Below are 27,905 nucleotides of genomic sequence, written 5' to 3'. Positions count from 1 at the left end.
AACCTCGAAATTTCGTCGCCAAATCAGTCCATAACGGCCAAATATCCAGCCTTAATTTGCATTCCAAAACAGCCACTAAACTATCCAAACCAAGCCCTAAATACGTCCTACAATATCCGAGGTCCTAGGGAGAGTTTGGGGAAGTCACTTACCCTAGAAAAGCGGGGCAAACAAGCTAGACAAGGGGCTGGAACGGGCGGAACAGCAGCAGCAGCAGCGCTGGCGGCCAGCAGGCGAGCGGTTGAGCTGCCTTAGGCAGATGGCTGGAGGGCGGCGAACGGGCGGCTGAGGGTGGCGGTCTGGTCGTACAGGGCAGGGGAGTACGGCCAAGGGTGGCTCGGTGATGGCCAGGCCGAGCGGGACAGCGAAACAGGGAGAGAGAGAGAGAGGCGGACGGACGGTAAGGCGGCCGGAAGGAGAAGAAGCGGCGGCGCGGACGGCTGGGCTGGGCGGCGACCAGCGGCGGCGAGCTGGTGGCCGGCCAAGGGGGGTTCACGCGCAAGGGGAGAGGGAGAAAGAGAACCGATCAGTGGGGGGTGAGGAGAGAGAAAGAGAGAGTGAAAATGAGAAAGAGAGAGAGAGAGAAAGAAATAGAATATAAATAATCTAACCCCCAATAATTGCACCCCGAAAATTACCAAAACACCCCTCTAACTACCCTCCGATCAAATGGCCACGATTTAATCTTATCCGAATCCAACGGCCCACGATTAACCTTATCCAATAATTCAAGGGGCGAAATGGTAATTACTCAAAAAGGGAGAGGGGCATTCCTGTCCTCTTATTTTCGGCCACACAGGGTCATACTCAGTCCCTCGACTTAATCTAGTTCTCAAAAATTCGTTCGCGGTCCCAGGGGCAAAATGGTCATTTTTTCGGTCCCGAACCGAAATCCATTTTTTTTTGCAAAAATGGGTGGCCCCAAGGTTGGCCAAGCCAAAACCGTCATCGGCCGCTCAAAATTGTCACTTTCAAAATTCTCGATTCCCGGACCCGAATTCCAAGAAATGACTAAAATCGAACAATTGCGACTTTAGCTTATCTCTCGCTAACAGGTGGCTCACTGGAATTACACGCTCTCGACCCGTGACCGACACTAAGTCAAATCACGTTTAAGTTTGCTCGAACCAATGCGACCTCGATTGTCATGTAACTGCGAAGGTTTGTCACTAGTTCCCTGTAGACACGATCAATCAAATAGATCGCTCTCTGTTGGCCCAAAACATTCCCTCGTTAATCATTATGGTCGAAGGTTGAACCAAGGTCGAGTTCTTTGGTCGTGCGAACTCAATCCCGTAATGGCCTTACCCCTAAGGTTAGCATCCCGAGAATGCGCAGTTCTGGGTGAGATCTCACTATAAGTGCATTGGTCATAATATTCATTTCATAAATCCCGGGAAAAGGATCGAAAATTCAAACTGTTACAACGCCGGCGAGGGTTGCCGTCGCCGGATCGCGAGGCGACCCTCGCCGGCGTTGGGCAACCCTCGCCGGCGTTGGGCAACCCTCGCCGGCGTCGGGCGAGGTCGCCTCGCCTCGGGAGTCGGGCGTAGGCGACCCTCGCCGACGCCGGCGAGGGTCGCCCTCGCCGAGATCCGGCGAGGGCGACCTCGCCCACCCGAGCGAGGGCGACCCTCGCCCACCCAGCGAGGGCTTCCCTCGCCGGCGTCGGGTGTGGGTCGCCCACGCCCGACTCGAGCGAGGGCGACCATCGCCCGACGCCGGCGAGGGCGAGGTCGCCACGCCCGACTCAGCGAGGGCGACCCTCGCCCGCCCGAGCGAGGGCTTCCCTCGCCCGACGCCGGCGAGGAAGCCTCGCCCGGGCGGGCGAGGGTCACCCTCGCCCGAGTCGGCGTGGGCGACCCTCGCCCGGGCCGGCGAGGGCCGGCCTCGCCAATCGCCGGCGAGGGTCGGCCGCCCTCGCCGGCCATGGGCAAGGCCGCCCTCGCCCGGCCCTTCCCGGGCTTCGCCGGTGGCCGGCCGGCCACCGGCAACCGGCCTGCGAGGGGAGAAAAGAAAAAAAAGAAAAGAAAAGAAAAAGGAAAGAAGAAAAAAAAAAGGAAAAAAAATATTTAAAATTAAAAATGTTGACTGTACACGCTGAAAAAAATTATTTAAAATAAAAAAAATGCTGACTGTACACGCTGACTCAGCCTCCGGCGAGTCACGTCGGCGTAAAAAATTAATAAAAAATGCCACGTTGGATTTCCGGCCAAATTGGCACTAAAGTGTTCTCTTTTCCTCCGACTTCGCACCAAAGTGATCCGAAAAAAAGTTAGGGCACCAAAGTGATCGCTGTACACAAGTTATGGCACTTGTGGTGTACTTTTGCCTTAAGAAAAGAAACAAGACACATGAATCATGGCGACATGTCCTCTAAGAGCGAGTAATATCTTCCATGTATCACAATCTATCTTATTCCTTTAATGTTAGCCCATATGTGACAACACATCTTAATGAATAAACCCTATGTTTATTCCAAAACCAAGGATAATTGTTATTCTCATAAACAACTGAATGTGTACACCAGAAATTGAGAATAACATTACAATTGAATAAGAGTTTCAAACAACAAAAGTCGTCCGTACGACAATAAATCACATTATGGGAACTATTCCCATACTAGCCACATGATCCTTATACTTCATTGAGGGCATGCCTTTAGTTAAAGGATCAGCTATCATCAATTCAGTGCGAACGTGTTCAATGACCACTTTATTCTCCTTAACATGTTCCTTTATGGCTAAATACTTAATGTCGATGTGCTTACTTCGACTGCCACTTCTAGCATTTGTAGCCGTAAAAACCGCAGCTGAATTGTCACAATATATTCTTAATGGCCTAGAAATAGAATCAACAATTCTAAGCCCTGAAATGAAACTCTTCAACCATACACCATGCGAGGTAGCCTCAAAACAAGAAACGAACTCAGCCTCCATAGTGGAAGTAGCAGTCAAAGTTTGCTTTGCACTCCTCCATGACACGGCTCCGCCAGCTAACATAAAAATGTATCCTGATGTTGATTTTAGAGAATCAACGCAACCAGCGTAATCCGCATCCGAATAACCAACTACTTCCAAGTTGTCAGTCCGTCTATACATAAGCATGTAGCCTTTAGTACCTTGAAGATATCTCATCACTTTCTTTGCAGCTTCCAGTGGTCTATCCCTGGATTACTCTGATATCTTCCCAACATTCCCACAGCAAAAGCGATGTCAGGTCGAGTGCAAACCTGAGCATACATCAAGCTTAGACACAGAAGCATATGGGATGTTCTTCATTTGTTCCCTTTCTAGATCGTTCTTCGAGCCTTGGTTCAAATTGAACCTATCACCCTTCACAATAGGTGCTATACTTGGTGAACAATCTTTCATCCGAAATCTCTCCAAGACCTTATTGATATAGGTTTCTTGAGATAGTCATAAAATTCCTCGAGTTCTATCTCTATGGATCTTAATGCCAATGACATAAGATGCGTCACCCATATCCTTCATGTCAAAACTCTTAGAGAGGAATTGTTTCACCTCATGCAACAACCCCTGATCATTGGTTGCAAGTAGAATATCATCCACATATAGCACAAGAAAACAAATTTTGCTCCCACTGACCTTTTGGTATACGCATTGATCCATGATATTCTCTACAAAGCCGAATGAAGAGACGACATCATGGAATCTTAAGTACCATTGGCGGGATGCTTGTTTCAAGCCATATATAGATTTCTTAAGCTTGCACACCAAATGCTCACCTTTACTAGAGGAGAATCCTTCAGGTTGTTTCATGTAAACCTCTTCCTCTAGTTCCCCATTGAGGAACGCCGTTTTCACATCCATTTGATGTAATTCCATATCAAAATGGGCAACCAAGACCAAAACAATACGAAGAGAATCTTTCTTAGATACAGGAGAAAAGGTCTCTGTGTAATCGATTCCTTCCTTTTGAGTGAATCCTTTGGCAACAAGTCTAGCTTTATATCTCTCAATGTTGCCCAATGAGTCCTTCTTAATTTTGAAGACTCACTTACAACCAATGGCCTTTGCACCATTAGGCAACTCAACCAAATCCCAGACTTCGTTTGATGCCATAGAACTCATCTCATCCTTCATGGCATTGTACCACAAATTGGATTCATCACTACTCATGGCTTGTGAAAACGTTTCAGGATCATTCTCAGCTCCAATATTATAGTCGGACTCTTGTAGATACACAATATAATCACTAGGAATTGCTTGATTTCCTCATTCTAGTAGATCTTCTTAATGTTGTATCAACATTCTCTGGAGGAGCGTGTTGTTCAACTGGTTGTTCAACAGCTTCTGGTAATTGTTGAACAACTGGATCTACCGGATCATTATCAGCAAGTTGTGGAACTTCAATAGTTGGTTGTTCAATAGTCGGCTGAACTGAAGGGGCGTTATGAACAACAACCAACCTAATACTTGAAGTGGAAGGTTGAGTATCTGAATGATATTTCTCAGGAACAATGTCCTTCAATCGATCACTCCTACTAATCAAGTCACTTTCAAGAAACTTAGCATTTCTTGATTCCACAATCCTAGTAGTGTGAGATGGACAATAAAAGATGTATCCCTTGGACTTTTCGGCATATCCAATAAAATACCTACTTACAGTCCTTGGGTCCAACTTCTTTTCCTGTGGATTATAGACTCTTACTTCAGACGGACATCCCCAAACGCGTAAATGTCGCAAACTTGGTTTCCAACCTTTGAATAACTCAAAAGGCGTCTTTGGGACAGCCTTGGTTGGAACTCGATTTAATATGTACACTGCCGTCTTAAGAGCTTCAGTCCACAAGGACTTAGGAAGTTTGGAGCTACTAAGCATACTTCGCACCATGTCCAATAAAGTTCGGTTTCTTCTTTCTGCTACGCCATTTTGGTCCGGAGAACCTGGCATAGTGTATTGGGCAACTATCCCATTCTCTTGAAGAAACTTTGCAAACGGACCAGGTGCTTGTCCATCTTCAGTGTATCTACCATAAAATTCTCCACCTCTATCTGATCTCACGATCTTAATTTGCTTGCCGCATTGTTTCTCTACTTCCGCCTTAAAAACCTTAAAGGCATCCAACACCTCATGCTTATTATGAAGCAAGTAGAGATACATGTAACGTGAGTAATCATCAATGAAGGAGATGAAGTATTTCTGACCATACGAGTCCATATCAGGACTACAAATGTCCGTATGTATGATTTCTAATATGTCTGTACTCCTCTTGGCACCTTTCTTTGTCTTGTTGGTCTGCTTTCCCTTTATGCAGTCCACGCAAATATCATAATCAGTAAAATCCAAAGTACCGAGTACTCCATCATTTACTAATCGCTTAATTCTATCTATGGAGATATGTCCCAATCTCCGGTGCCACAACATAGAGGAATCTTTATTCACAACACACCGTTTTATACCAGCATTATCATGAACATGCGTCGCATTATAATAGGCATTGTCTTGTAAATTAATTCGAAAAAGACCATCAGACAAAATACCACTCCCAACAATTTCAGATTTAAACAATAAACTGAAATTTGAATCTGAAAAGTTAAAAGAGTAACCCAAAGGTACAAGTCTTGAAACTGAAATTAAGTTTCTAGAGAAACTTGGAACGTAAAAGGTCCTTTCCAAATTCAAAACAAAGCCACTATTGAGAACTAATCTACATGTCCCAATAGCTTCTACATGCGAACGCATCTTGTTTCCCGAATAGATGCTTTGTTCTTCCCACTGACTTCCTATGGTTTTGAAAACCCTGCAAGGAATTTGAAATATGGATTATAGAACCAGAATCAATCCACCAAGTATTGTGACTCACATCAGCCATATTAGATTCATAACAAGCACAAGAGGTTGGATTACCTTTCTTCTCGAGCCAGGCCTTAAATCTGACGCAATCCTTCTTCATATGCCCTTCTTTCTACAGAAGAAACATTTGGATTCCTTCTTAATGTCAGCTTGGGGAGGTATTTTACCTTTCCCCTTCTGCTTGCCGTGACCCTTATTCCTTTCTTGTGTTGCCAAATGAGCACTTTCTCCCAATTTCATAATCAGCCTCTCTTCCTCTTGAACACACATGGTCATTAGTTCATTAATTGACCATTTATTCTTATGTGTGTTGTAGGAGATCTTGAAAGGTGCATACTGTTGTGGGAGAGTGTTCAGAATGTAGTACACAAGAAATGATTCGATATCTCAACCTCAAGGTTTTTCAATGAGCCTGCTGTCCCTCATCTTCATGATGTGCTCACGCACACCTCTAACACTTGTGAGCTTTAGAGATGAAAACTTCATTATCAGGGTCATGGCATGTGCCTTTTCTGAAGTCTCAAACTGCGCATCAATGGCCTCCAATAAAGTCTTAGCATTGCTATGCTGAGCGACTGAACCACGGATACTAGGAGATACTTTAGTCCTTATGAACATCACACTAAGGCGGTTGGACCGCTCCCACTGTTCATAAAGGGCTATCTCAGCTGCATTGCTCGTATCAGTAGGAGCAGGTGGTTCGTCTTTCCTTATAGCATAGTCAATGTCCATGCACCCCAATTGAAGAAGAATTGACTCCTTCCAAACTTTATAGTTTTCACCATTCAGTATGGGAACATCACTCTTAAATTCAGAGAAATTCACAGATTGCAAAATTGCATATCAAATAATCATGCTTATGTCACAAAATTTGAGGCAAAATCAACATATATCATGTTCTACTTATGTAAGACATGTCACAAAATATGAATCACATAACATAAAAACTGCCCGTGGGCTAAGTTTTTAATTTAAATAGATTCATAAATACTTCATGAAGAAACTATCATATTATATCCCTTTCCTTAATCCCTGTGGGTAAATTAAGAAAAATAATATGATATTTCAACCTAATTAATCAAATTAATAATGAAAATTCATGTGGGATAAAATTTATCATATTAATAAGATTAATTACAATTAATGTCCATTTCCAAATGTGATCCGAATGCTCTTAATATATAATTTAATTAATTAAAGATGCTGTGGCTACTCCTCAATTAATTAAAATATATAGATCGCTGGACATTTAATTTCATGCATAAAAATATTCATAAAATGCATGAAGGACAAAACAATAAATTTAATTCGGCAAGGGGCAGAATGGTAATTACTGGCAAAAGCAGGGGCAAAAGAGTAAAATGAAGGGATGCCGGTTCCAGGGCGCGTGAGCGGCACGTGCCTGCCCTATGCACGGGCGCGTGGCGCGCACGAGCCTTCTTTACCGCGCGGGCGCGTGCGGCGCACGCGCCTACAACTGCCGTGCGCGTGGGCCGCACGCGCCTGCGGTTACGCGTACGTGTGGAGACCACGCCCCAGCGGTTGCGCACGCGCATGGCGACCACGCGCCAGCAGTTGTGCGCGCGTGGGGCCACGCGCCTTCTTCCTCCTCGCAAACAGAAGCTTTTTCTCGCCATTTTTCGCCGTTCCGCCGCGCTTTCGACCGAATGGGTCTCCTCCGGCAGCCCATCTCACACCAAAATAATTTATGGGTTTCGGAGACCACGTTGGTGCGACCACATGGACCCAAAAATCGGCGAAAACAACCAAGAAATTGACTCGAATCAAGCAAAATTCCGTCTAAACGCACAAACCCTAACCCGCAACTTCCGCCGTTCAAACAGCCTCCGACGATCACCGATATGCCAGATTAACTTAGGGCTATTCTTCTCCATGGCGGTGCGACCGTGCCGGTCCGAAGTCGAGCGATGGGTCGCCAGAATTTGGCTGGAATCGGCAATTTTCCTCTTAGCCCCAAAATGCCGAATTACTGTTCATCTCAAAAGCCCCGAAAAATGCACCCAAAATTCAACAAAAACAAGGCAGAGGCACTAAACATGCTCTGATACCAAATGAAAAGATTAAAACTGAAGGATTCTAATCATGCGTAGAAGAACAAATTTTAGGCACAATTAGAATCAAATGCGGAAAAACAGGATCGAAAATAAACTGACCTCCAGCCATTGTTCAACTTTACGTTCGTCGGAAATCCACGGTAGTTCGACGTTAATTTGACAGCGATTACGGGCACACTCTATTAACCCAATCCCCTCGCGTACTGATGATGTATTACCGAATGAGAGGGTTTGCGTTAGACCTTGTGTCTGCCCTTATGGAATGAACGTTTGTCTTTATAAACCGCTTCCCATCAAGGCGGTTACCGAAGAGGGTGGTTGTCACCGAAGGGGTACGAAGCGTGGAAAAACTGTATGTGGATAACCGCCACTTAAAAGAGAAAACATGGGTCAAACCCAATGGATAAGTTTTTATTTCAAAAAACTATATCCCTAAATGTGGGATCACATTATAAATATAACAGTCGACGCTCCTCCTCTTCTTCTTCTTCAGCGCAGCTCTGGCTCTCTGCAAGAAGCTCCTGCACTTCCTCTTGCCGTACTCGGTCAACCACTCGTTAAAGCTCCCGACCACCCTTCTTCTTCAAGTTAAAGGGTTTGAGGAGAGAGATCACAGAGACGTGGTGGTAGAAATAGGAGGGATCATGTGAAGCGATGGGGGCGAAACATCTATTTAAAAGATCTAAGCCAAGAAGCTTGCTGCAGCAGAAGAAGAGAGCGAAACAGTGCGTTTTGCTCTTTCTCTCTCCTTAGGATGCTGAATTATCGTAGAGGGAGAGAGAGATGGTCTGTGGCGTCGCTATCAGAAAGAGACGCGAAGAGAGAAAAGTGAGTGGGAAGAGAGAGAAAAGGGAGAGAGAGTTGTGGTTCAGAATCATGAACAGTGAGTGAGGAGAGAGGGTGTATGTGAAGGGAAGAAAATAAAAAAGAAATCGAAATTCGATCCGATCCGAACCAAACCGAATAATAAACTAACTGAATTTTTTTACTTATTATCTGAACTGACATCCGAACCGAATCGAAAATACATGAATTTTCGGATCAATTCGATTCAGTTCGGTTTCGATTTCAGTTTCGGTTCGATTTTTGACACCCCTAGTATGAAGGTGGTCTAACGGTGAGAAGCAGCTAAGAAAGAGGGAGACAAGAGTGACGGAGAGGGTGCTGCCGAGAGTTCAAATGAAAGAAAGAGAGAGTGAGCTGCCGTGAGGGTTAAGGGAAAAGAGAAGTAGAGAGAGTATAAGGATAATTCTTCATCATAAGCCCCGGGATGGTATGTCCCCTCTCATTTTGGACAACAAGCCTCCCACCTTGCACAACAAGCTTCATCATTAATCCTTCTCGTGCAAGCTTTCATTATTAATTTTCTCATGCAAGCTTCATTGGTAGACATAAGCAACCCTTCATAATTAATTGGCCTTAATTTCTCTAATTATGCATGTAAATATGGGAACTAAATTGCCGGCCATACGTGGGGTAATAGGGGCACAAATTGTGTATTATAATGATTATTTCAAGTGCACAAAATGTCCACATAAGACATACAGTAATGGTCATTGTCCTTGATCATCATTAAATAATCACCATAAATATTTACATATGATTGAAATAGGGCCCCTCAATTGTTCAATGAATTCTCTAAAATTTTCAAATCAAATATATGCCGAGCGTATATCACCGAAATTCCTTAAATGTCTCCACAATTGTATAATCAAACATTGGCTATCACCAATTTCAATTCACATAACACCACTAATCAGTTATACGAAATTTCGAGATGTCACAAAAATAATAATAATTAGGGTGTTAACATGTCTATTTTTATTTGATGACGTAAATTATTATATGCTAAATTTAGATGCCACGCGTAACTTTTTTTCCACCGTTCAACTTGATCACATCAACAAGTTCAATTTAGTCTCTACATTATACAATCTACTCCGTGGAACAATAGACCATGTATCGTCAATGTATAGGAAATGTGATACCGGCGAACTAATTAACCATTAATTTAAAAATAATAACAATCGATGTTCTCAAATTAAGAGTGTATAACATCGCTCGTGTAAAACATTTTACAATACCGTCGCTTTAACTTCCCGATTTTAGCATCGAAAAACTAAGGGATAATTACACAAATTGGCCATAAACTTTGGCCCAATGTTCAATGTCATCCATGAACTTTCAATTTATTCAATACGGTCCATGAACTTTAACCTAATGTAAAATGTGGTCCTTAAACTTTTGATTTGTTCAATATTGTTCCTGAACTTTTGGTAATTGTTCAATCTAGTTCTCAAACTATATGAAAATGTCCAATATCATCCTTTAATTCACTCAAGTTTAGGGACAATGTTAAATATTTTCATATAATTTATGGACTAAATTGAACATATACAAAAAATTCATGGATCACCAAACACATTAAAAATTTAGAAACGATATTACATATTAAATTAAAATTGAGGGACCATACTATACAAATTAAAAGTTCAAAAGATCACATAAAAATTATTTGTGCCATTTTCCCATCAGCCAAAGTGCCCTTGAATCTACGACCCCATAAAAAAAGCGCCCGTGAATCTCATTTTCCGTAATTTACACTGTTTGACTGGGGATATTATGGTAACGAACTCGAGTCGAGCTAGAAAAAGTGTACCGAGTCTGATTCTGCTGAAGCAAAGCGCTTTATCTTCTTCCTTCACCATCTCCTCTCATCTCATCCTCCAACTCAATCGAGCGAAGAAGAAGAAGCAGGCGAAGCTCAGGCATGGGCTTGGCGATCGGGAGCTCGTGCTCCCCGCATTCTTCTCTCCGTCGGCCTCCGTTCCTCGCCCCTTCCCCGTCTCGCCGTGGCCAGCCCCTCTTCTCGTGCTCGAGGAACCCCGGCACGCGGAGGTGGAGGGGGAGGGGGAGCGCGGCAACGCGGTGCTCCTCGCGCGAGGGGAGCCCGAGCGAGGACGCCGCGTCTCGCGGCCGGAGGGCGGTCCTCTTGGTCGGCATCTCGGTGCTCCCGCTCCTGCGCCGGGGCGCCGCCAAGGCTGTCGAAGCCGAGGAAACCGGTGAGGTGGCGATTTGGTAATTCTTTTTCGTTTTCGTGCTGCTGTGGGATATGGTGTGTGAACGTGCGAGGAATCGGCGAGATTAGGGGAGAATACGGTTTCGTTTTAACGGTCCTGGATTTGGTTTGGGCCGATCGTATCTGCTTTCATTGCACACCGAATAGGCTTCGACATTGATGTTAATACAGAAGTAGAAATTTGGCAGTGTAGATTAATTAGGTGAAAATGGGTATTAATTGTTATCATCTTTTTTTTGGGGGGGGGAGTGGCACCGTCACCCGTTCTGTTGAACTTCAACATTTGCGAATGATATACTTCAAATTTATAGATGAAAAATCCGTTTCCCTCAGGTATCTGACTGACTGAATAGAGTTTCTGGACCTTTGGGCTTGTTTTCTTTTGGGGATGACCGAGCCTTTTCCTTTTAAGATTATTCCCTTGGCTAGGCGAACAAGTAATCCTAAGATTCTTCCTTTTCTTAGTTTATTATTGTTTTGTCCTCAGGTTGTTCCAAAACATTTATTTGATTTCCATGTTGATACTTGCCCAGTGCTGTCTTCTGAATTCTTCTGTAGACTTTTGAACAAGTACTTCAAAATAGCCACTGTAATGGAGTAGCTTAGCCAACAGTTAGACATTGCTGCAATTTGTTATATGAATATCTGATGTGAAGCTTGGTGAAATTCTTTTTACCTTGTCTGAATTGTGACTTGTCAGCCTAGGGGCAACGCTTCGCTGTTCAATTTTAAACTGGTTTAAGTGTGAGGACTTTTAGTCAGAAGGCCTATTGTAACCCTTAAACCATTAAACATTTTATATCTCACACAACCTTAAAATTATGAAATTTGTGCTGCTGTTGTTCTTTCGTGACTGATATTGAACAAGGTGGGACAGTCATCGTCGTTGCATCGGTGGAGCTTTGGCTATCTCTAAATTAGCTTCAAAACTTTAGCCTTGAATATTGAAGACAACTGCTCTGTATGCTTAAAAATGGCTTTTCTCTGTATCAATTTTCCTTGTTTTGAAGTGGTCAGCTTTTCTTTTTATTTCAGATAAAATCGAGGTAAGGACTACTCCAGATAATCAGAAAGCAGAGGTTGGATTTTATGCCTGATTTGCACGTCCTTTGTCCTTGTCGATGTTGCACTATCCATTTGAAATTATGAAGCATGAGCTTCTCTAATTCAGTTCTCATGGCCAGGAAACAAATCCTTTCTCTCTTCTGAATGGAGTAGGAATATTCGGTTCAGGCGTGCTTGGTTCTCTCTATGCACTGGCTAGGAAAGATAAGGCGGCTGCTGATGCCACAATAGAGTCGGTAAGCCGCTAGCATTTTACAAAGTTAAGCTCCTCCTACGAGTTTATGCAAGCGGGAAATGTAACCCTTCGATGAGAAATCATAAACATAAAGTTGCTTGACCAATCCTATAGAAACATTATCCCTGTAAACAGAAGAATCAAAATATTGGCCTTTTCGTCTTTGTTCTTTTAATTATTATCATTTTGATCTTTTGCTTAGCCATTGGAATCTGTCGTAATAAATACATGGGCTGGCTATTTGACTGCAGATGAGGACCATGTTGAGAGATAAAGAAGCTGCAATTGTTTCCTTGGAGAAAAACTTTGAAGCAAAGCTAATGAATGAACGAGAAGAACGGACCAACACCATGAAAAAGGTCAAGGAAGAACAGCAGTCTTTGACGAATCAGTTAAACTCTGCGAACTCAACAATTGCAGGGTTAGGAAAGGAGCTAAAGGGTGAGAAAAGATTGATCGAAAATCTGAACATTCAAAAAGATAGTCTTCAGACAAGGCTTTCAAAGAGTGAGGAGGATAAAAGATCACTTGAAGAAAGTTTAAAAGAGAAGCTTGACTCAATTAAACTTTTAGAAGAAAGAATAAACTCGCTGAGCTTAGAGCTGAAGGAAAAGGAAGACCGCCTTCAAGGTCTCAGGTCCTCTCTTGCTGCAAAGGAATCAGAGTTGGAAGATGTTTCTTCTATTTCCAGTAAAACTAAGGATGATTTAGCCAAAGCACAGTTGGAGATCAAAGCGTTGAAAGACGCTCTTCTGGAGAATCAGAAAGAGCTAGATTCGAAGAACTCTGCAATTGGCGAACTGAATGCAAGAATAAATTCTATAGCATCGGAGAAGGATAATCTTGGGAGAAAGCTGGATTTGATACAAGAGGAACACAATGATCTGAAGTCTTCATCTGAACAAAAGTCAGCCGTGGATGCTAAGCTTTTGGAAGAGAGACAAAATGAAATTCACCGGCTTAATGAACAACTTGAGCTTTCTCACAGTCAAGTAACTGAAAAGCAGAAGATGATTTCCAATTTGACAAATGAAAGGAATGATCTGGAGAAAAAACTGGATGTAGAGGTTAGCACCGTAGAGAATCTGAAACATGAACTCAGTACTGTTCAGGATATGCTGGATAAGTCGAGAAAAGAAGCTTCTAATTTGTCGAATGAACTAGAGTCTTCAAAGAATTTATCTTCAGAACTTCGGGCTGAAATATCTCGGACTAAAGCTGAATATGCCGAGGAAAAAAATTCACTGCAGAGGAGCCTCAATGAAACCGAACAAAGGAAAGAAGCGGTATCGACTGAGCTTGCTTCCGCAAAGGAAAGCTTGAGCCAATCAATGGCGGAGCTTCAAACACTGTCTGAGGAACTGGCGTCTTTGGTTGAAAATCACAATGGCCTGAAGAAAGAATTGGTCGATGCCTATAAAATGGCGGAATCTTCAGCAAATGATTTAAAAGAAGAAAAAAAGACGGTCGCATCTTTGAAGAAAGAACTACAAGTTTTGGAGAAGCAACTTCTGAAGGACAAGGAAGCACAGGAGTCCCTCAAGACTGAATTGGAGGAAGCCATAAAATCACTCGATGACCTGAACCGAAACGCATTAACTCTCTCGGGGGATCTAAACACGGCCAATTCTCAGATTTCTACGCTTGAGAATGAGAGGGAGGTGCTGTACAGATCCCTAACTGAACAAAAGAAAGCATCCAAAGAGGCCCAGGAAAACCTGGAAGATGCTCATAACCTCGTAATGAGGCTCGGAAAGGAGAGAGAGAGCTTGGACAAGAGATCTAAGAAGCTCGAGGAAGATTTGGCATCGGCCAAGGGCGAGATACTGCGGTTGAGGAATGAAATGAATTCGACGAAAGTTGTTGTGAACGATCAGCAACCCAGGAAAGATGAAGCTGAGGGCAAAGTCACTGCTAGTGCAAAGAGAAGTGTCAGGAGAAGAAGAGGTGCTTCTCAATTAGATCATGGGACCGACGGCAGATGATAGACTAATTTTGCTGAAGATTCTTTCCGATGGTTTTGCTGATATTTCTGGGGGCAATATAGTTGCATGCGCACCTTCCTTCAGTGGGAATTTTACCCTACTCCACTGTACATTTTGTGAATGTCACTTTATCGTAAGTTCGTAAATATGTAAATTGTCCTTGGAGACTCATTTCTCTATTGCTCTTTTTGGGCTCAGAATTCTGCCTAAGCTCAGCCGTTTTCTCCATCCTTTCTAGCTCTTATTAATCAGAGGGTTAAACTGTAGCCTTGAGGAAAGTTTATAGACCATTTCCAAATATCTGGCTATTTTTTTTCCAGATTTATATCACGAAAAATTCCAAATTTGTACATTTATGGCAAATTTACCTTAAATTAATTTTTTTACTACAAAAAACCCAAAACTGGTACATCTGCGACAAATTTACTCTCCGTTAGTTTCCGTTAAATTTTACTAACAAATTGCTGAATTGGATTACACGTGTCATTTGACGGGTGTACCGGTTTAGGGTTTTACTCCTTTGTTTGTCACATATTTACTGGTTTGTGATTTGTCGTGGTATTAATTTAACTTAACGGAAGGTAAATTTGTCACAGGTGTACCAATTTGGGGTTTTTGATAGTTAAAAAATTAGTTTTGGGTATTTTTGTCATACGTGTATCAGTTTGAAGTTTTTTGTGGTAAAAACATTAATTTTGGGTAAATTTGTCACATGTGTACCAATTTAGAGTTTTTCGTGATATTAACCCTTTTTTTCCAAATATATTCCTGCAAGCAATCTAAACAGTGTGAAAATTGAGGGGCACGGTCGACATTATATTAATTACATTTGTTCTACCGCTTTTGATAGTTTCATAATTTAAAGTTGAAAGGCAAAAATTGTTCGCACCATTTTCACGTTTCTCATCTTTATATCTAAAGTCTATTAAATGACATATAAAACATTTAGTACTAAATATATAATTAACTATATTGTGTAAACCGACAAAAAAGAAAAGGCTCGCGCAAGAGAAAAACAGTAAGCGCGCACCGACCACAGTGGGAGTCGAACCCACGACCTTTTGATCCGAAGTCAAACGCGCTAATCCACTGCGCTATGCGGTCCTCGCTTTGCAAGTCACTGCACTAAAAAGATATATAAAGGTTACTTACAGAACTTGGTAGTGCTTTCGTTAAACCCCATTGGAGTGATGGTTTACTTCCTTTTCCCTTCGTTTGTTTTTCGAATTAATGGAGGTAAAGGTCAGAAAAATAATGGACCCTCTTTTGTCCTCAATGAATAAGACAACATTCATCAAACAAATTCAAGTCTGATTTTTAAACATAGAAGAAACATGCATGAATGCTTATGAAATTATCAAGTAGAGCCCGATTGATCCCGACCAATGACTCCAACACCTTTGACTGGTGCAACTTTTCCATCGTGATTCCAACTGGATTCGCCTACATGAGCTACAATCAACACAACATCGATTACTTCGCAAAAATTGTTTTGATGATAAACAAGTGGTATGCATTATCTTGTTTTCGATTCAATTGTAAATTTTTGAATTTCTTTCATGTTCTCTATCGAACTTCCGCATTTGTTGTCGTTGTTAGCCCTAACCAACTTTTTGGCATGTAGAATCAAGACTTCCTTGGAGGGATCATTGGTCGCGCCTTCTCTTGAGCTTGGAAGCTATCGTGATTCTGCTTCTGTCGATCACTGTTACAATCGAAAAGGGAAAAAAAATCTAATACTATGAATATGCATGACAAGGAACTTTGTCCATTCAAATCGAGAATGGACGATTTTAGCGTTAAGTTGACTCCTTATAATTTTGTCAGAATCATATTGTACCACAATAAATCTAAATTTAAATGAACAATAGTATACATTATAAATCAGCAATGCAACTCGAAAGATTCCAATTACCAAGAATTAGTTTTTCTATTTAACTTCACCTCCACGATGTTTTCTTCCGACCCCCCAAAAAATAATTTTGAAACTGCGTTTTATCTCATCTCCGTTCCAAACGGTCGTCGTATTTGATACGATATTAATTTGAATTTTTTTTAAAAAATCAATTTCCTTTTTCAATTGTTTTGTAGGGAAGTGGGATGAACTTGGCCACTCTTCATGGGCCTGGTCCTGATCCTTCCTTCCCTCGGCTCGAACGTCGTATCTGCGGGCCGCTGTCGTTTCGACGCTCGACGAATCAAAACCGAAAACCGGGGGGACGAAACGGCACTGCGCTGCTGCGCACGACTGTAGAGAGAGAGAGAGAGAGAGAGAGAGAGCCCTCAAAAGTCTCCGAGAGGGGCAAATCGGTCAAATCCTCCCGCAAATTCCACTTCCCTTCACTTCAAAGCGTCAATCGATCTGGAAAAAGAAAAAACACAAAATTGGAAGAGAAGAAAAAAACGCAAAAGCTCTCTCTTCGTCGTATTGACAGAGAGAGCCCCTCCTTCCCTCTGCACTTCGAAGCCTCCTCCCTCTCTCTCTCTCTCTGGATCACTCTCTCCGGGAGATAGCTGGATCTCCAGATTCCGCCAAATTCCAGATCGACCTAGCGATCCCGATCGACAATGGTGAGCTCTCCCTCTCGGAATCCCTCGGTCTCTCCTTTCGCCCCCATCGGTACCGCTTAGATCTGGCGGGATTCCGCTCCGATGCGGCGTTCCCGGATCGCCCCGCGCGAAACGGTCCCGGTGTCGGGCCCCAGGACGGCCCGGGCCGGGCGCTGGCGCGCGGATCAGTGGCCGTTTTGTGCGGTAGCAAGCCGTGCCCCGAACGGGGCGATTCGACAATCCTCGGCGTTGATCGGAGCCGACCGCGTTGGCGTTTGATGCCATCGAATGCTACGTGGACTGCTGCTGTTTCTTGTTTTTGGGGAATGCATCGGTCGGCATGAAATGCGTGCGATTCGAATTTTCGCGTTTTTCTCCCGTTTTTTTTCTTTCGCTTTTTGGCCTTCCCCGGTGGGATGATGGGTTGTTGGACTGGATTTGTGGGGTGTTCGTTTGATTGATTGTTTGGACTAATTGTTTCTCTCCCTTTTGTGTTCGTTTTTGGTGTCGACAGCCTCTCAGACTCGAAATCAAGGTACTGCTGTCTAAGATTCGTGTTCGTTGTTCTCGATGCGTTGTTCTTTTATGTGGGAGTAACAGTTTTTCTTCCAATCGCCTGTTATCAGAGGAAGCTCGCGCAAAGATCGGAGAGGGTAAAGTCTGTCGATCTACATCCTACGGAACCATGGTATAGCGCAGTCTCTGAACTTGAGCTTTTGTACCCTTTTTTCTCTTCCCCAAGAAGATTTAGTTGTGCCCTGTGTGCATTTATTTGAACAGTATAGTTACATGTATGTCGCCATCGTGTCTGATGCATTATTTTCAATCGCAGGATCCTTGCGAGTTTGTACTCGGGGACTGTTTGTATCTGGAACTACCAGACACAGGTAGGGAATTGAAGTTTACCTTTCTTAGAGATGATTCTTTTTGCGCTTAGAGAGTTGTGAGTTCACTTGTCAGTTGAAGGAAAAAGTCAAATGATTGGTCGAATTTAAAGCATTCTTGTCGGGGTTTTTGATGCATTTCTGCCATCTATTCAGTCAGTAAAAGAAAGTCACTTGAGATAAAATTGTGCGGAGTGTGCACATTACGAATACTTAAATCGATCCAAGATCCTTGTATTAGACTCTCGGTTTAAGTTAATTCTTTTGGCTTGAATGCGATGGCTACTTACTCGATATGAATAAATGACTAGAAACAAGTTGATGTTCAAGCCTTTTTGAATTTAGAATGTACGTAAGCATGTAAGTTCCCTATGGTACTCTTATGGTGAATTCAGTTTGCTCTTGCATTTTAAACACTGAATCAAGTTAAAAAGTTCCTTGTCTGCTTTTAATGAGCAACTTGAAGAAAATTGTCTAAGCTGCTTGAGCATGGCTTAAACGAAACTAAACTTGATAGAGTCCCAGCAAGTCGAATGGACTTCAAGGACTTCAAGGAATATAAGAGCAGCAGATAATTAAAGACAGCTCACATTATTTTATTCATATCACGGGCCTTTATAATTGATGTCTCCTAATGACTAACGCTAACCTGTATGAAACATGAACTTTTCTCCAACATAAGATGAGATGACAATATTTTATGCTTCTGCATATAAACTTCCCCTGAAGTTTGATCCATGTTTTTTATGCAAGAAATTTGGTTAGTTGGCAGTCTCTCCACAAATAGGATAGAATTTGTTGATCATGGCCAGTGTGTCACTAAGAAATCTTCATTTGATTAGCATTTTTCAGTTGTCTTCTTTGTTTAATATGTTCTACGCAACTTCTCTGAAAACTCTATATATTTTGAAAAACTGTCATTGATCTTTTATCCGTGCTTTCGACGATATGTTAAACTCATGTAGAAGCTCTTCTTGGAGGAGTGATGCTAAGATGTATTGGTAATGTACTTTTGAATGAAGTTTAAACATGCGTCAATGATGTGGAATATATTAGCTTATCTTGATGTTTTATGAGCAATTTTGCTAACTTAAACTTTCTTAATGCTATTAGACCATGGTGAAGTCTTTCGAAGTCACTGAGCTTCCAGGTACTTAGTACATGATTTAATTGCATTTGCACTTTCCCGAGAGGGATTGCTGTTGCATTGGACATTCTGTTACCAGCATTTTTGTTATCCATGCTTTCTGAAGTCCTCACCATTTGTATACAGTTAGATCAGCCAAATTTATTGCACGGAAGCAGTGGGTTGTTGCCGGAGCTGATGACATGTTTATTCGCGTTTACAATTACAACACCATGGACAAGATGAAAGTATTTGAGGCACACACAGATTACATTAGGTGTGTGGCTGTCCATCCCACTCTCCCATATGTGCTCTCATCATCTGATGACATGCTGATTAAACTTTGGGACTGGGAGAAGGGATGGGTGTGTACTCAAATATTCGAAGGACATTCCCATTATGTCATGCAAGTGACATTTAACCCAAAAGACACCAATACTTTTGCTAGTGCATCACTTGATCGCACAATAAAAGTAAGAACTTTGACTTTTCATTATTTCCTGCTCGTGGTTTCTGCTTTTATTGGTAGTAATGCTGATTCTACTATATTATCTTTTGCAGATCTGGAATCTTGGCTCACCTGACCCAAATTTTACTCTAGATGCTCATCAGAAAGGAGTCAATTGTGTGGATTACTTTACTGGCGGTGATAAACCGTATCTTATTACTGGTTCTGATGACCATACTGCAAAGGTGTGGCACATACTCTCTCTGAGCTATGCAGTAGTTCTGCATCCATACTGCTGTTATTCACTGTTTGGTTGTAATGAGCAGGTCTGGGATTATCAGACCAAAAGTTGTGTCCAGACACTGGAGGGCCATACACATAATGTCTCAGCCGTGTGTTTTCACCCTGACCTACCTATAATAATTACTGGTTCTGAGGATGGTACAGTTCGCATATGGCATTCAACTACTTATAGGTGAGTCCATTTGAGGGCATAAGATGTCATGTTAAATTTGAATTGTTTTTCCTTTTCCCATTATCTGTATTGGACTGCTTGTGGTCCATAGCCCAATGTATGCGTAAAATATGAGCATACTATCAATCGCTTGAATCCTATGTGGTCCGAACACAAGTCTCTCATAGTGTGCTGTAAGTAGTGGAATTCTCAAATTTACAATTTGAAATATGGAGCTTAAGTGCTCAAATTCTAGTAAATGCGAAATCCGTCAATTTTGGTATAGAACTATTATTTTCAATGCATGATTCATGTAGCCTTTCTCTGTTCATCCTGCTAAACAACATTGGCATGGAACTATGTCCATTATCTGCACTTCTTTTTTTTGACTGTAATTATCAGCACTTGTCATTCTCATGTTTTTCTATCTGAAGTTTTGTAGTGAAGAATTGAGTTCGCGCAATCCTACTTTACGCAACCTTTTTTTTGGCAGGCTTGAAAACACATTGAATTATGGTCTGGAAAGAGTTTGGGCTATTGGGTACATGAAGGGATCGCGCCGGTAAGTTTTAACATTGAATTTGCTACTTAGTTAGCTTGATCACTGTAGTATTTTTGCTGTCTAAGCCATTCACTTCTTTTTGGAAGATTTGGCAGTTGAATTTGCAATTTCATCTGGAATTGTCTTTAACTTTGCTATTTGCTTAGAGAATACAAAAACAATATAAAGGCACAGGTCAACAGCCATACCTCCGTAATTCTCCCGCATAGTGTTTTAGCATATTTTAGATTCTTTTGTCTGTAGTACACATGTCACTTTCTTTCAAGTTATTGCATGCTGTCTCTCATCTTTATATTGCTTTGAATAAGTTGCATGCAAATAGAGTAACTAGTGCTCTCCTTACAGGGTTGTGATTGGTTATGACGAAGGAACTATCATGGTTAAACTTGGTCGGGAGGTTCCTGTTGCCAGTATGGACAACAGTGGGAAGATTATATGGGCAAAACATAATGAAATTCAGACAGTGAATATTAAGACTGTGGGAGCAGATTATGAGGTTTGAGGCACCTAAAATAATGCATTGTCGTGGTTGATGTGTTTTGATTAGATTTTCACAAGTTTTTTTCCTTTTAGATTACTGATGGAGAAAGACTGCCTTTGGCTGTTAAAGAGTTGGGAACCTGTGATCTTTACCCTCAAGTAAGTTCCTATACTCTAAGGTACTTTGTCAATGAGAGAGAGACTCCATTATGACATGGGTTCCCTCACACTTCTCAAAAATGTGGGCTCTGATAGCAACATAGTGTATTTTCATTGAGAAAATAATTCGTATGGAAGTTCTTTCAACTGTTACTTTGGAATTTTTTTTAACATCATGACTTTTCATTCCTTCATGTCCTGTTTTTAACTCAGCTGTGAGTGGAACGCGTTTCTGCAGCATTTGAACTTTATCCTTTGGAAAGATTTGCGATTAATTATTGCATTGCCTGGCATGCAGTTTTCGGCAAAGTTTTGAACTATGTTTCACTTTCCAAAGTAGGAACTATTCTGACAATGTGGGAAATGCAGAGATTAATGAATTTTGAATTGGCTATTTACCAGAATGTTGTGTGCTTACTGTCAAGAACATGTCAAATCATTTGTCTAAATGGCTTCTTTATTTTTGAAGTATGAACAGCAAACAAGGTTTTGTAATGCATTCCATCTATCTTAAAGATATTTGCTATTTTCAGAGCTTGAAGCACAATCCCAATGGGAGGTTTGTCGTTGTTTGTGGAGATGGGGAGTACATTATATATACTGCATTGGCATGGAGAAACAGGTCCTTTGGTTCTGCGTTGGAGTTTGCCTGGTCATCTGATGGAGAATATGCTGTTAGAGAAAGTACTTCAAAGATCAAAATTTTCAGTAAAACTTTCCAGGTTTGTATATCCAGGTCAGAGATCATAGTGTTTTTATGGTTCTTTATTGGTGGAGATTCTGGAAGTCCTCGTTGAGTTGTTTTCTACTAGCTTTTCTTTTCTTTTAGTAAACACAATGGCTGAAACTTAAAGTTCCCAATTTCTCTGTTTCTACTTTAACTTTTCTCTCTCTTTGTTAGCTTCTAAGTCTGCCATTGTTTGTACTTGTGTCATATTAAATGACTCCCAAAGCTCAAAGTTTCTTCTGGTTATGGGTGATTTTTGATTAGTTAATGTCCTGCTTCTCTCTCTTCATTGTGCCGAACCTGTCTGAGATTTTCTGTGGATGGATTAGTGCTATCTATTTATTGCTTGAATTGGAGGATGGCAATGGAATATAACAGAGTTTCTTCTGGTTATGGATGATTTTTGATTAGTTAATGTCCTGTTTTTCTCTCTTCATTGTGCTGTACCTGTCTGAGATTTTCTGTAGATGGATTAGTGTTATCTATTTATTGCATGAATTGGAGGATGGCAATGGAATATAACAGAGGTCGATTTACAGGAAAAAAGAAGTGTTCGGCCAACCTTTTCAGCGGAACATATTTACGGTGGAACATTGTTGGCAATGTGTTCCAATGACTTCATCTGTTTCTATGATTGGGCTGAATGCAGGTTGATCAGAAGAATTGATGTAACCGTGAAAGTAATGTCACCAGATACCTTTATCATTTCTATGCATGTTTCAGCCACAATTCTCTGCCTTCCTAACATGTTGCTCTGCTGTTTCAGAACCTCTACTGGGCTGACAGTGGCGATTTGGTGGCCATTGCCAGTGATACATCTTTCTATATCCTGAAGTACAATGTAAGGATCTCATGTTCTACACTATCATCTCTGCGTGGATACTTAAATAGTTCTGGGAGACTGTACTATTCATTCGTTAAATTTATTGTCTATTGACATCTAGGTTATATATTGTTTTGCAGAGGGATGTAGTTTCTTCTTTTCTGGACAGTGGAAAAGCTGTAGACGAACAAGGAGTTGAAGATGCCTTTGAGCTTCTTCATGAAACCAATGAACGTGTCCGGACTGGTATTTGGGTTGGTGATTGCTTCATCTACAATAACTCTTCCTGGAGGCTTAATTACTGTGTTGGTGGCGAGGTATAATGCATTCATCTTGTTCCCCCATATTGCTCTTATCTTTCTCTCCTTGCAACTTTCTTATCATTTCGTGATATTACATTATTGATTGATAATCTTCTTGAACTGTCTGTTATGTCAGGTGACGACAATGTTTCATCTGGATAGGCCCATGTACTTGCTAGGATATCTTGCAAGTCAAAGCCGGGTGTATTTAATTGACAAAGAATTTAAGTGAGCACGTATTTCATAATTCTGAGTGTGAGTTTCACATGGCCAACACTCACCAAGCTTTTGTTGGATTCTTATACTATTTGTGCAGTGTCATGGGATACACTTTACTTCTCAGCTTGATCGAGTACAAGACTCTAGTGATGCGTGGAGATCTTGAGAGGGCAAATGAGATTTTACCTTCCATTCCGAAAGAGCATCATAACAGGTAAAGCAATAACTGACATTGAGAAAACCATTTTTTGCACCCTGTATAATTGTGTGAAGACGCCGTAAATATTTCAAAAATAATAATTCAATGCCATTGACATTTCGTTATTAATGGCTGCCTTGGCCATGCATAATTCAATGCAATGAAATAGTCTCTCCTTCCTTGGCCTCATGTGAACACATGCAATTTCTAAAACTGATTATGACGGTTTAAGCATTTTCATTGTCTCTTTTAACTTCAATTTGGAACTCATGTCACATTTCAGTGTGGCCCGTTTCTTGGAATCACGAGGTATGGTAGAAGATGCACTTGAAGTAGCCACAGACCCAGATTATAGATTTGAACTGGCGATTCAACTTGGCAGATTGGGGATTGCAAAGGTGAGTGAAGTCTTTTGTCATTTGAAGTGTCACCAGAGAACTTAGAATTTTATTAGTAAAATTTGTTGTAAAAGCAGAGAAATTGCTACAGAAGACCTACTTTTACCGTGTTAGCTGTTATGTCACAACAATTTCATTTGCTTGGTTACAGGAAATTGCTGCGGAAGTCCAGAGCGAGTCGAAGTGGAAACAGTTGGGAGAATTAGCCATGTCTACTGGAAAGGTTCTTTTTATGTTGAACACAATTTTTTTCTAGATTTATTCGCTGCAAGTTTTTTAAAACCGTTTTGAGATCTATATTGCCCATAGTCTTTTTGAATGATCAAATTCCATCCGGATGATGCCTTGAAAGCTGGATTTATAAATGAATCTAATCTTTAAATGGTAAATGAAATTTTTGTTAATGTGAAAGACTAGTGAATTGGAAAACATGAAGAGGAAGGAGGAGGGGGGGGGGGGGGGGCGAGAGCTTTAGGAAGTTCAATTTCTGGTAACGGAGGTTCTTTTTTGCAAGTTCTGTTGAAGCTGTACATAATTTTAGGGCTCAGAAGTGTGTTTTTGCATAAGCTAAAGCTCTTTCTTTTTGCTTGATTCTGGTGATTTTATTGTAGTGAGGATTGCATTGGAAAATAATGTGATGTGTAGATGAGAGCTTTAGGAAGTTTAATTTCTGGCAACTGAGTTTTTTTTATTTGCAAGTTCTGTTGAAGCTGTCCATAATTTTTAGGGCACAGAAGTGTGTTTTTGCATGAACTAAAGCTGTTTCTTTTTGTTTGATTAGGTGATCTTATTGTAGTGAGGATTGCGTAGGAAAAGAATGTGATGTGTAGATGAGATTCAATAAACATTCTGTCTCGATCTGAGCTGGTCTTTCAGATGTGTGATTAGAGTCTTCAATATTTATTTCATTTTCTATCTCTAAACATTTGCACTGAGATTCACACACACATATGGCCTTTATCAGCTTTTATAATTTTGGCTAAGTTTACATTATTCTAATTGTCATGATTTATCGCAGTTGGATATGGCAGAAGAGTGTATGAATCATGCGATGGATTTGAGTGGTTTGCTACTGCTCTACTCTTCCTTGGGTGACGCGGAAGGAATTTTAAGACTTTCATCCCTTGCTAAAGAGCAAGGAAAGAACAATGTTGCATTCTTATGTCTGTTTATGTTGGGTAAATTGGAAGACTGCCTCCAGCTGTTGGTGGATAGGTAATCCTTATTTTATTGACTTAAAAGTGCTGCCACAAGTGCCATACTTAACACGAAATATCAATCAAACCATTCTTTTGGGCAGCAATCGGATACCTGAGGCTGCTCTGATGGCGCGATCTTATCTGCCTAGCAAAGTTTCAGACATAGTTGCTATTTGGAGAAAAGACCTCAATAAGGTAACTTATTTCTGTTTTCTTTTCCTGATCGTACAGCAACTGGTGCTTGTTATTGATTGCCTTGACATGTACTGTTTACTCTTAAACAAGCAAAGCTTTTCCTAAGTTTCCCCAATGCCTGTTTCAATGAGTTATGTTTAGATCCAAAGTTTGCTATAGATACTTTCTAAGGTTTTCTCCCCCTTATCAAGCTATCTTGACTATTTGGTGGAAGTTCTGCTCATGTTATAGTTATTTTGCCCTGTTAGATGCAGCATAATAGTAGATGCTTTCCTTCTAGGTTTTTTGTATGAGTCCCAATTCAATTGCTTGTCCGTTTTAGATATACTAAGTTGATAACTTATATATAGTATAGCCGATGTTCTCTTATATTCTTACTTGTTGACAAGTCATTTATTCTTTTACTCAGCAAAGAGTCATTGTGAATGTCTTTCGCTATTGTGGTAGTATATGTTGCTAGTATTAAAATACGCAACACACCTAATGGCAGGTTAATCCAAAAGCCGCTGAATCTTTGGCTGATCCTGAGGAGTATCCCAACATGTTTGATGATTGGCAAGTAGCACTTTCGGTTGAATCCAAAGTCGCGGAGACCAGGTACCAAGAATCTATCATTTGTGCAAATATACTCTTCATGCATTATAGTTTTGAGGTCTAACTGGGACCCTGCTTATTTCCTCTTCTCTCTAAGCACTTCCATTTTTATAGCTCCTTTTAGTATGTGACTCCTATAATTGAGCTGTTTCTTTGGCTGTCTCGTTTTCTCTTGCATGATATGGCAACACATTTTACCTATTTAGTTGTTTCTGGTCACATGCTTCGTTTCTGGGTTAAAGATTATCCTTGTGTTGTTCAACAGGGGTGTTCATCCTCCAGCGGAAGAATATCTTAATTACTCTGATAGATCACACAGCACTCTCGTAGAGGCTTTCAGAAATATGCAAGTGGAAGAGGAAAATGAACCTCTCGAAAATGGTGACTCAAATCATGAGGTACATTAAAGAATCCTTTATTTTTTAGAGTATTTTTATTCACCTGTCCGATATTTGGGTTAAAATTGATCAGGATATTGTGTTTCTATTATAATATGGCAGTTAACATACATTTGTTGAAAGTTATTATCCATGGGTGAATTGTTTTCCTCTTAAATATGACATCTTTCGATTCAGCTGTTAAAAGATGAGGGAAGAAGAGCCTACTTATCTATGATTTGTGTAGGTCACTGAAGTAGATGGAGAGGAACAAATTGCTGAAGAACATTATGCAGAAGAAGAGAGCCAAGAGGAGGCTGTCGTAGTGGATGCCGATTCTAATGACGGTGCCGTACTCGTTAATGGCAACGAGGCTGAAGAAGAGTGGGGTACGAATAATGAAGGAACTCCGTCGGCCTAAAAGCAATTGGTTGGGCCAGTGTGAAAATCCAAATTTTGTCCCTGGTGATTAATTGATTCTAAAGTGCCATTTCCAACTCCCATTTACACAAGATATTTCTGCATTTTGAGTTGTTTGACGTTATTTAGATTTCAGAGGGTACATTCTTAAGTAGATGGAAACCAGGAAATTCATCATAATGGTAGATTTTAATGGAGGACTTGTCCTGCTTGTGCTATTTCTGCTTCTATAATATTCTGAACATGCTTTAGAGGCTGTTTATGAAGGGCTCATGGCAAAAGAAGTTGGGCTATTATTAGACATTCTCATTTTCTTCTTTCCCGCTATGGGTAAAGGAGCTATACGAAATCATAACATCTCACTGTATTGTTCTTTGTTCACTCAAGATTGGAATCTCTGTTCTTTTTTTCTTCTAAAATTTAGGTTTTTTGCAATTGCGTACTACCCAACTGACCCCTGGTTTAAGAACCGGTTCGTCATGGGGCTGATAACTCTTAGGATCTCAAGATACCTCTGAAGTTTGATAATAGGGCTTATTTTATCGCATGAGATGCATCTTGGTCAATTAGAGCTGGAACTTAGTCTTATAAATAGACATTTTCATCGTATCAACTATATACTATGAGTGCAGTCATTCCCTGTAGCATGGCTTTAATTCTATTGAGATACCAATGTGCTTTGCGGGCCTTTTTCACTAATCTGGGAGAACATACTTGTTTACTGTCTGGTGGTATGAGGCGTATATAGTGCCATTCAGACTTTAGATGGTATGATACATGTGAATGTCGCTAAAGTAGTTTTGTGAATTTTGAGCTTTGAGCCATTTTAATGCAACTGCCTATGATGTTCATGACGTGCTTTGCTTTGCAAAATGTGGCTCCGTTTTCTATTTGAATTTAGTGTTTCCTTTAACCATAGAGCAGGATCTAGTTACTTTTTGTCTCTATTTTATGTTGTAGCATCTGGTTATTTTTCCTTGTGAGGTGGATATCAATGGTTTTAGAGTTGGTTCTTATGTTTCTTTTTCCTTTCTTGGCAGTGCTCACGCCACATCATTAGTTCCCCTATCTTCGAGAGAATTCCTTGCCGCCGTACTATCCTTAAGGTGAGAACAGGTACTTTCAAATGGCTGATGGGAGAGGGTTGGTGGAAGAGAGATTTGGACATGCTCTGCGCATTTCAATCCTCTTCTGTGGAAGTTGAGAATCATGAGCTTTTTCTGGCGGTAGTTCATTTATGGAAAGCGTGCTTAGCTAGGGCAGGATACATTTGTAGGAAGTGTACGTGGCGGATTTTGTTGTAGAGTATAATATGTTGATCAGGAGTAATTTTGATGATTATTTGATCGTGTTTGTCCCAAGATACATACCTTGGCAATGGAATTGGAGCATTCTTACTTAGGGTACAAAGCTTGTGAGTCTTCAATTTGAAGTGGAACTGCAGTGTGTTCCGCTTGGATTTTACTACTGAAAAAATTCGAAATAAATTTGGTAAGATTCCGGCAATGACGGTAATTTAGTGACTCGAAT

At 41.0% G+C, this 27,905-nt stretch overlaps 3 protein-coding genes and 1 non-coding gene across 7 annotated transcripts; 2 read left to right on the top strand and 2 right to left on the bottom strand.

Annotated features, from left to right (window-relative positions):
* Window positions 1–6,213: 6,213 nt before the first annotated feature.
* Window positions 6,214–6,552, bottom strand: LOC115678495 (uncharacterized). The gene has a single exon (XM_030601893.2). The coding sequence runs from the start codon at window positions 6,550–6,552 to the stop codon at window positions 6,214–6,216; it is 339 nt and encodes a 112-aa protein (XP_030457753.2).
* Window positions 6,553–10,561: 4,009 nt separating this feature from the next.
* Window positions 10,562–14,487, top strand: LOC115678388 (MAR-binding filament-like protein 1-1). 2 transcript variants are annotated; one of them, XM_030601771.2, is made up of 4 exons: window positions 10,563–10,957; window positions 12,010–12,053; window positions 12,159–12,275; window positions 12,526–14,487. In XM_030601771.2, the coding sequence occupies exons 1-4, from the start codon at window positions 10,666–10,668 to the stop codon at window positions 14,257–14,259; spliced, it is 2,187 nt and encodes a 728-aa protein (XP_030457631.1). In that variant the 5' UTR covers window positions 10,563–10,665; the 3' UTR covers window positions 14,260–14,487. The 2 variants fall into 2 exon arrangements, with proteins under 2 accessions (XP_056167670.1, XP_030457631.1); XM_056311695.1 differs by lacking the exon at window positions 12,010–12,053 and having other exon boundaries at window positions 10,562–10,962.
* An 802-nt stretch (window positions 14,488–15,289) lies between these two features.
* On the bottom strand, window positions 15,290–15,363 carry TRNAR-UCG (transfer RNA arginine (anticodon UCG)). Its single transcript has one exon. It is a non-coding gene; the product is annotated as a tRNA-Arg (tRNA).
* Window positions 15,364–16,679: 1,316 nt separating this feature from the next.
* LOC115678405 (coatomer subunit beta'-1) lies at window positions 16,680–27,881 on the top strand. 3 transcript variants are annotated; one of them, XM_030601794.2, is made up of 25 exons: window positions 16,680–16,830; window positions 17,324–17,344; window positions 17,436–17,497; window positions 17,642–17,696; window positions 18,807–18,843; window positions 18,967–19,292; window positions 19,381–19,512; window positions 19,594–19,742; window positions 20,215–20,283; window positions 20,629–20,779; window positions 20,857–20,922; window positions 21,456–21,644; window positions 22,189–22,329; window positions 22,416–22,490; window positions 22,613–22,789; window positions 22,911–23,002; window positions 23,091–23,207; window positions 23,476–23,590; window positions 23,742–23,813; window positions 24,609–24,805; window positions 24,891–24,984; window positions 25,475–25,581; window positions 25,844–25,976; window positions 26,203–26,344; window positions 27,416–27,881. In XM_030601794.2, exons 1-25 carry the CDS (start codon window positions 16,828–16,830, stop codon window positions 27,433–27,435), a joined length of 2,742 nt encoding a protein of 913 aa, XP_030457654.1. In that variant the 5' UTR covers window positions 16,680–16,827; the 3' UTR covers window positions 27,436–27,881. The 3 variants fall into 3 exon arrangements, with proteins under 3 accessions (XP_030457654.1, XP_030457653.1, XP_030457652.1); XM_030601793.2 differs by having other exon boundaries at window positions 26,203–26,385; XM_030601792.2 differs by having other exon boundaries at window positions 16,681–16,830; window positions 26,203–26,420.
* Window positions 27,882–27,905: the final 24 nt, after the last annotated feature.

Source organism: Syzygium oleosum, unplaced genomic scaffold (genome assembly GCF_021117445.2).
Source record: "Syzygium oleosum isolate NSW1041296 unplaced genomic scaffold, Sole_v2.1 Sole_v2.05, whole genome shotgun sequence".
NCBI lineage: Eukaryota > Viridiplantae > Streptophyta > Magnoliopsida > Myrtales > Myrtaceae > Syzygium > Syzygium oleosum.
The sequence above is the reverse complement of the archived record's forward strand: the minus strand, read 5'-3'. Positions and strand labels throughout refer to the sequence as shown.

Excerpts from the sequence above, each read along its gene's own strand:
- LOC115678495 (XM_030601893.2), bottom strand. The coding sequence starts at position 6,552 with ATGGACATTGACTATGCTATAAGGAAAGACGAACCACCTGCTCCTACT.
- LOC115678388 (XM_030601771.2), top strand. The coding sequence starts at position 10,666 with ATGGGCTTGGCGATCGGGAGCTCGTGCTCCCCGCATTCTTCTCTCCGT. Across the intron at positions 10,958-12,009 it reads TGTCGAAGCCGAGGAAACCG|ATAAAATCGAGGTAAGGACT; the intron begins GTGAGGTGGCGA and ends TTTTTATTTCAG. Across the intron at positions 12,054-12,158 it reads CAGATAATCAGAAAGCAGAG|GAAACAAATCCTTTCTCTCT; the intron begins GTTGGATTTTAT and ends TCTCATGGCCAG.
- LOC115678405 (XM_030601793.2), top strand. Across the intron at positions 17,498-17,641 it reads CTACATCCTACGGAACCATG|GATCCTTGCGAGTTTGTACT; the intron begins GTATAGCGCAGT and ends TTTCAATCGCAG. Across the intron at positions 20,923-21,455 it reads CCTGTGATCTTTACCCTCAA|AGCTTGAAGCACAATCCCAA; the intron begins GTAAGTTCCTAT and ends TGCTATTTTCAG.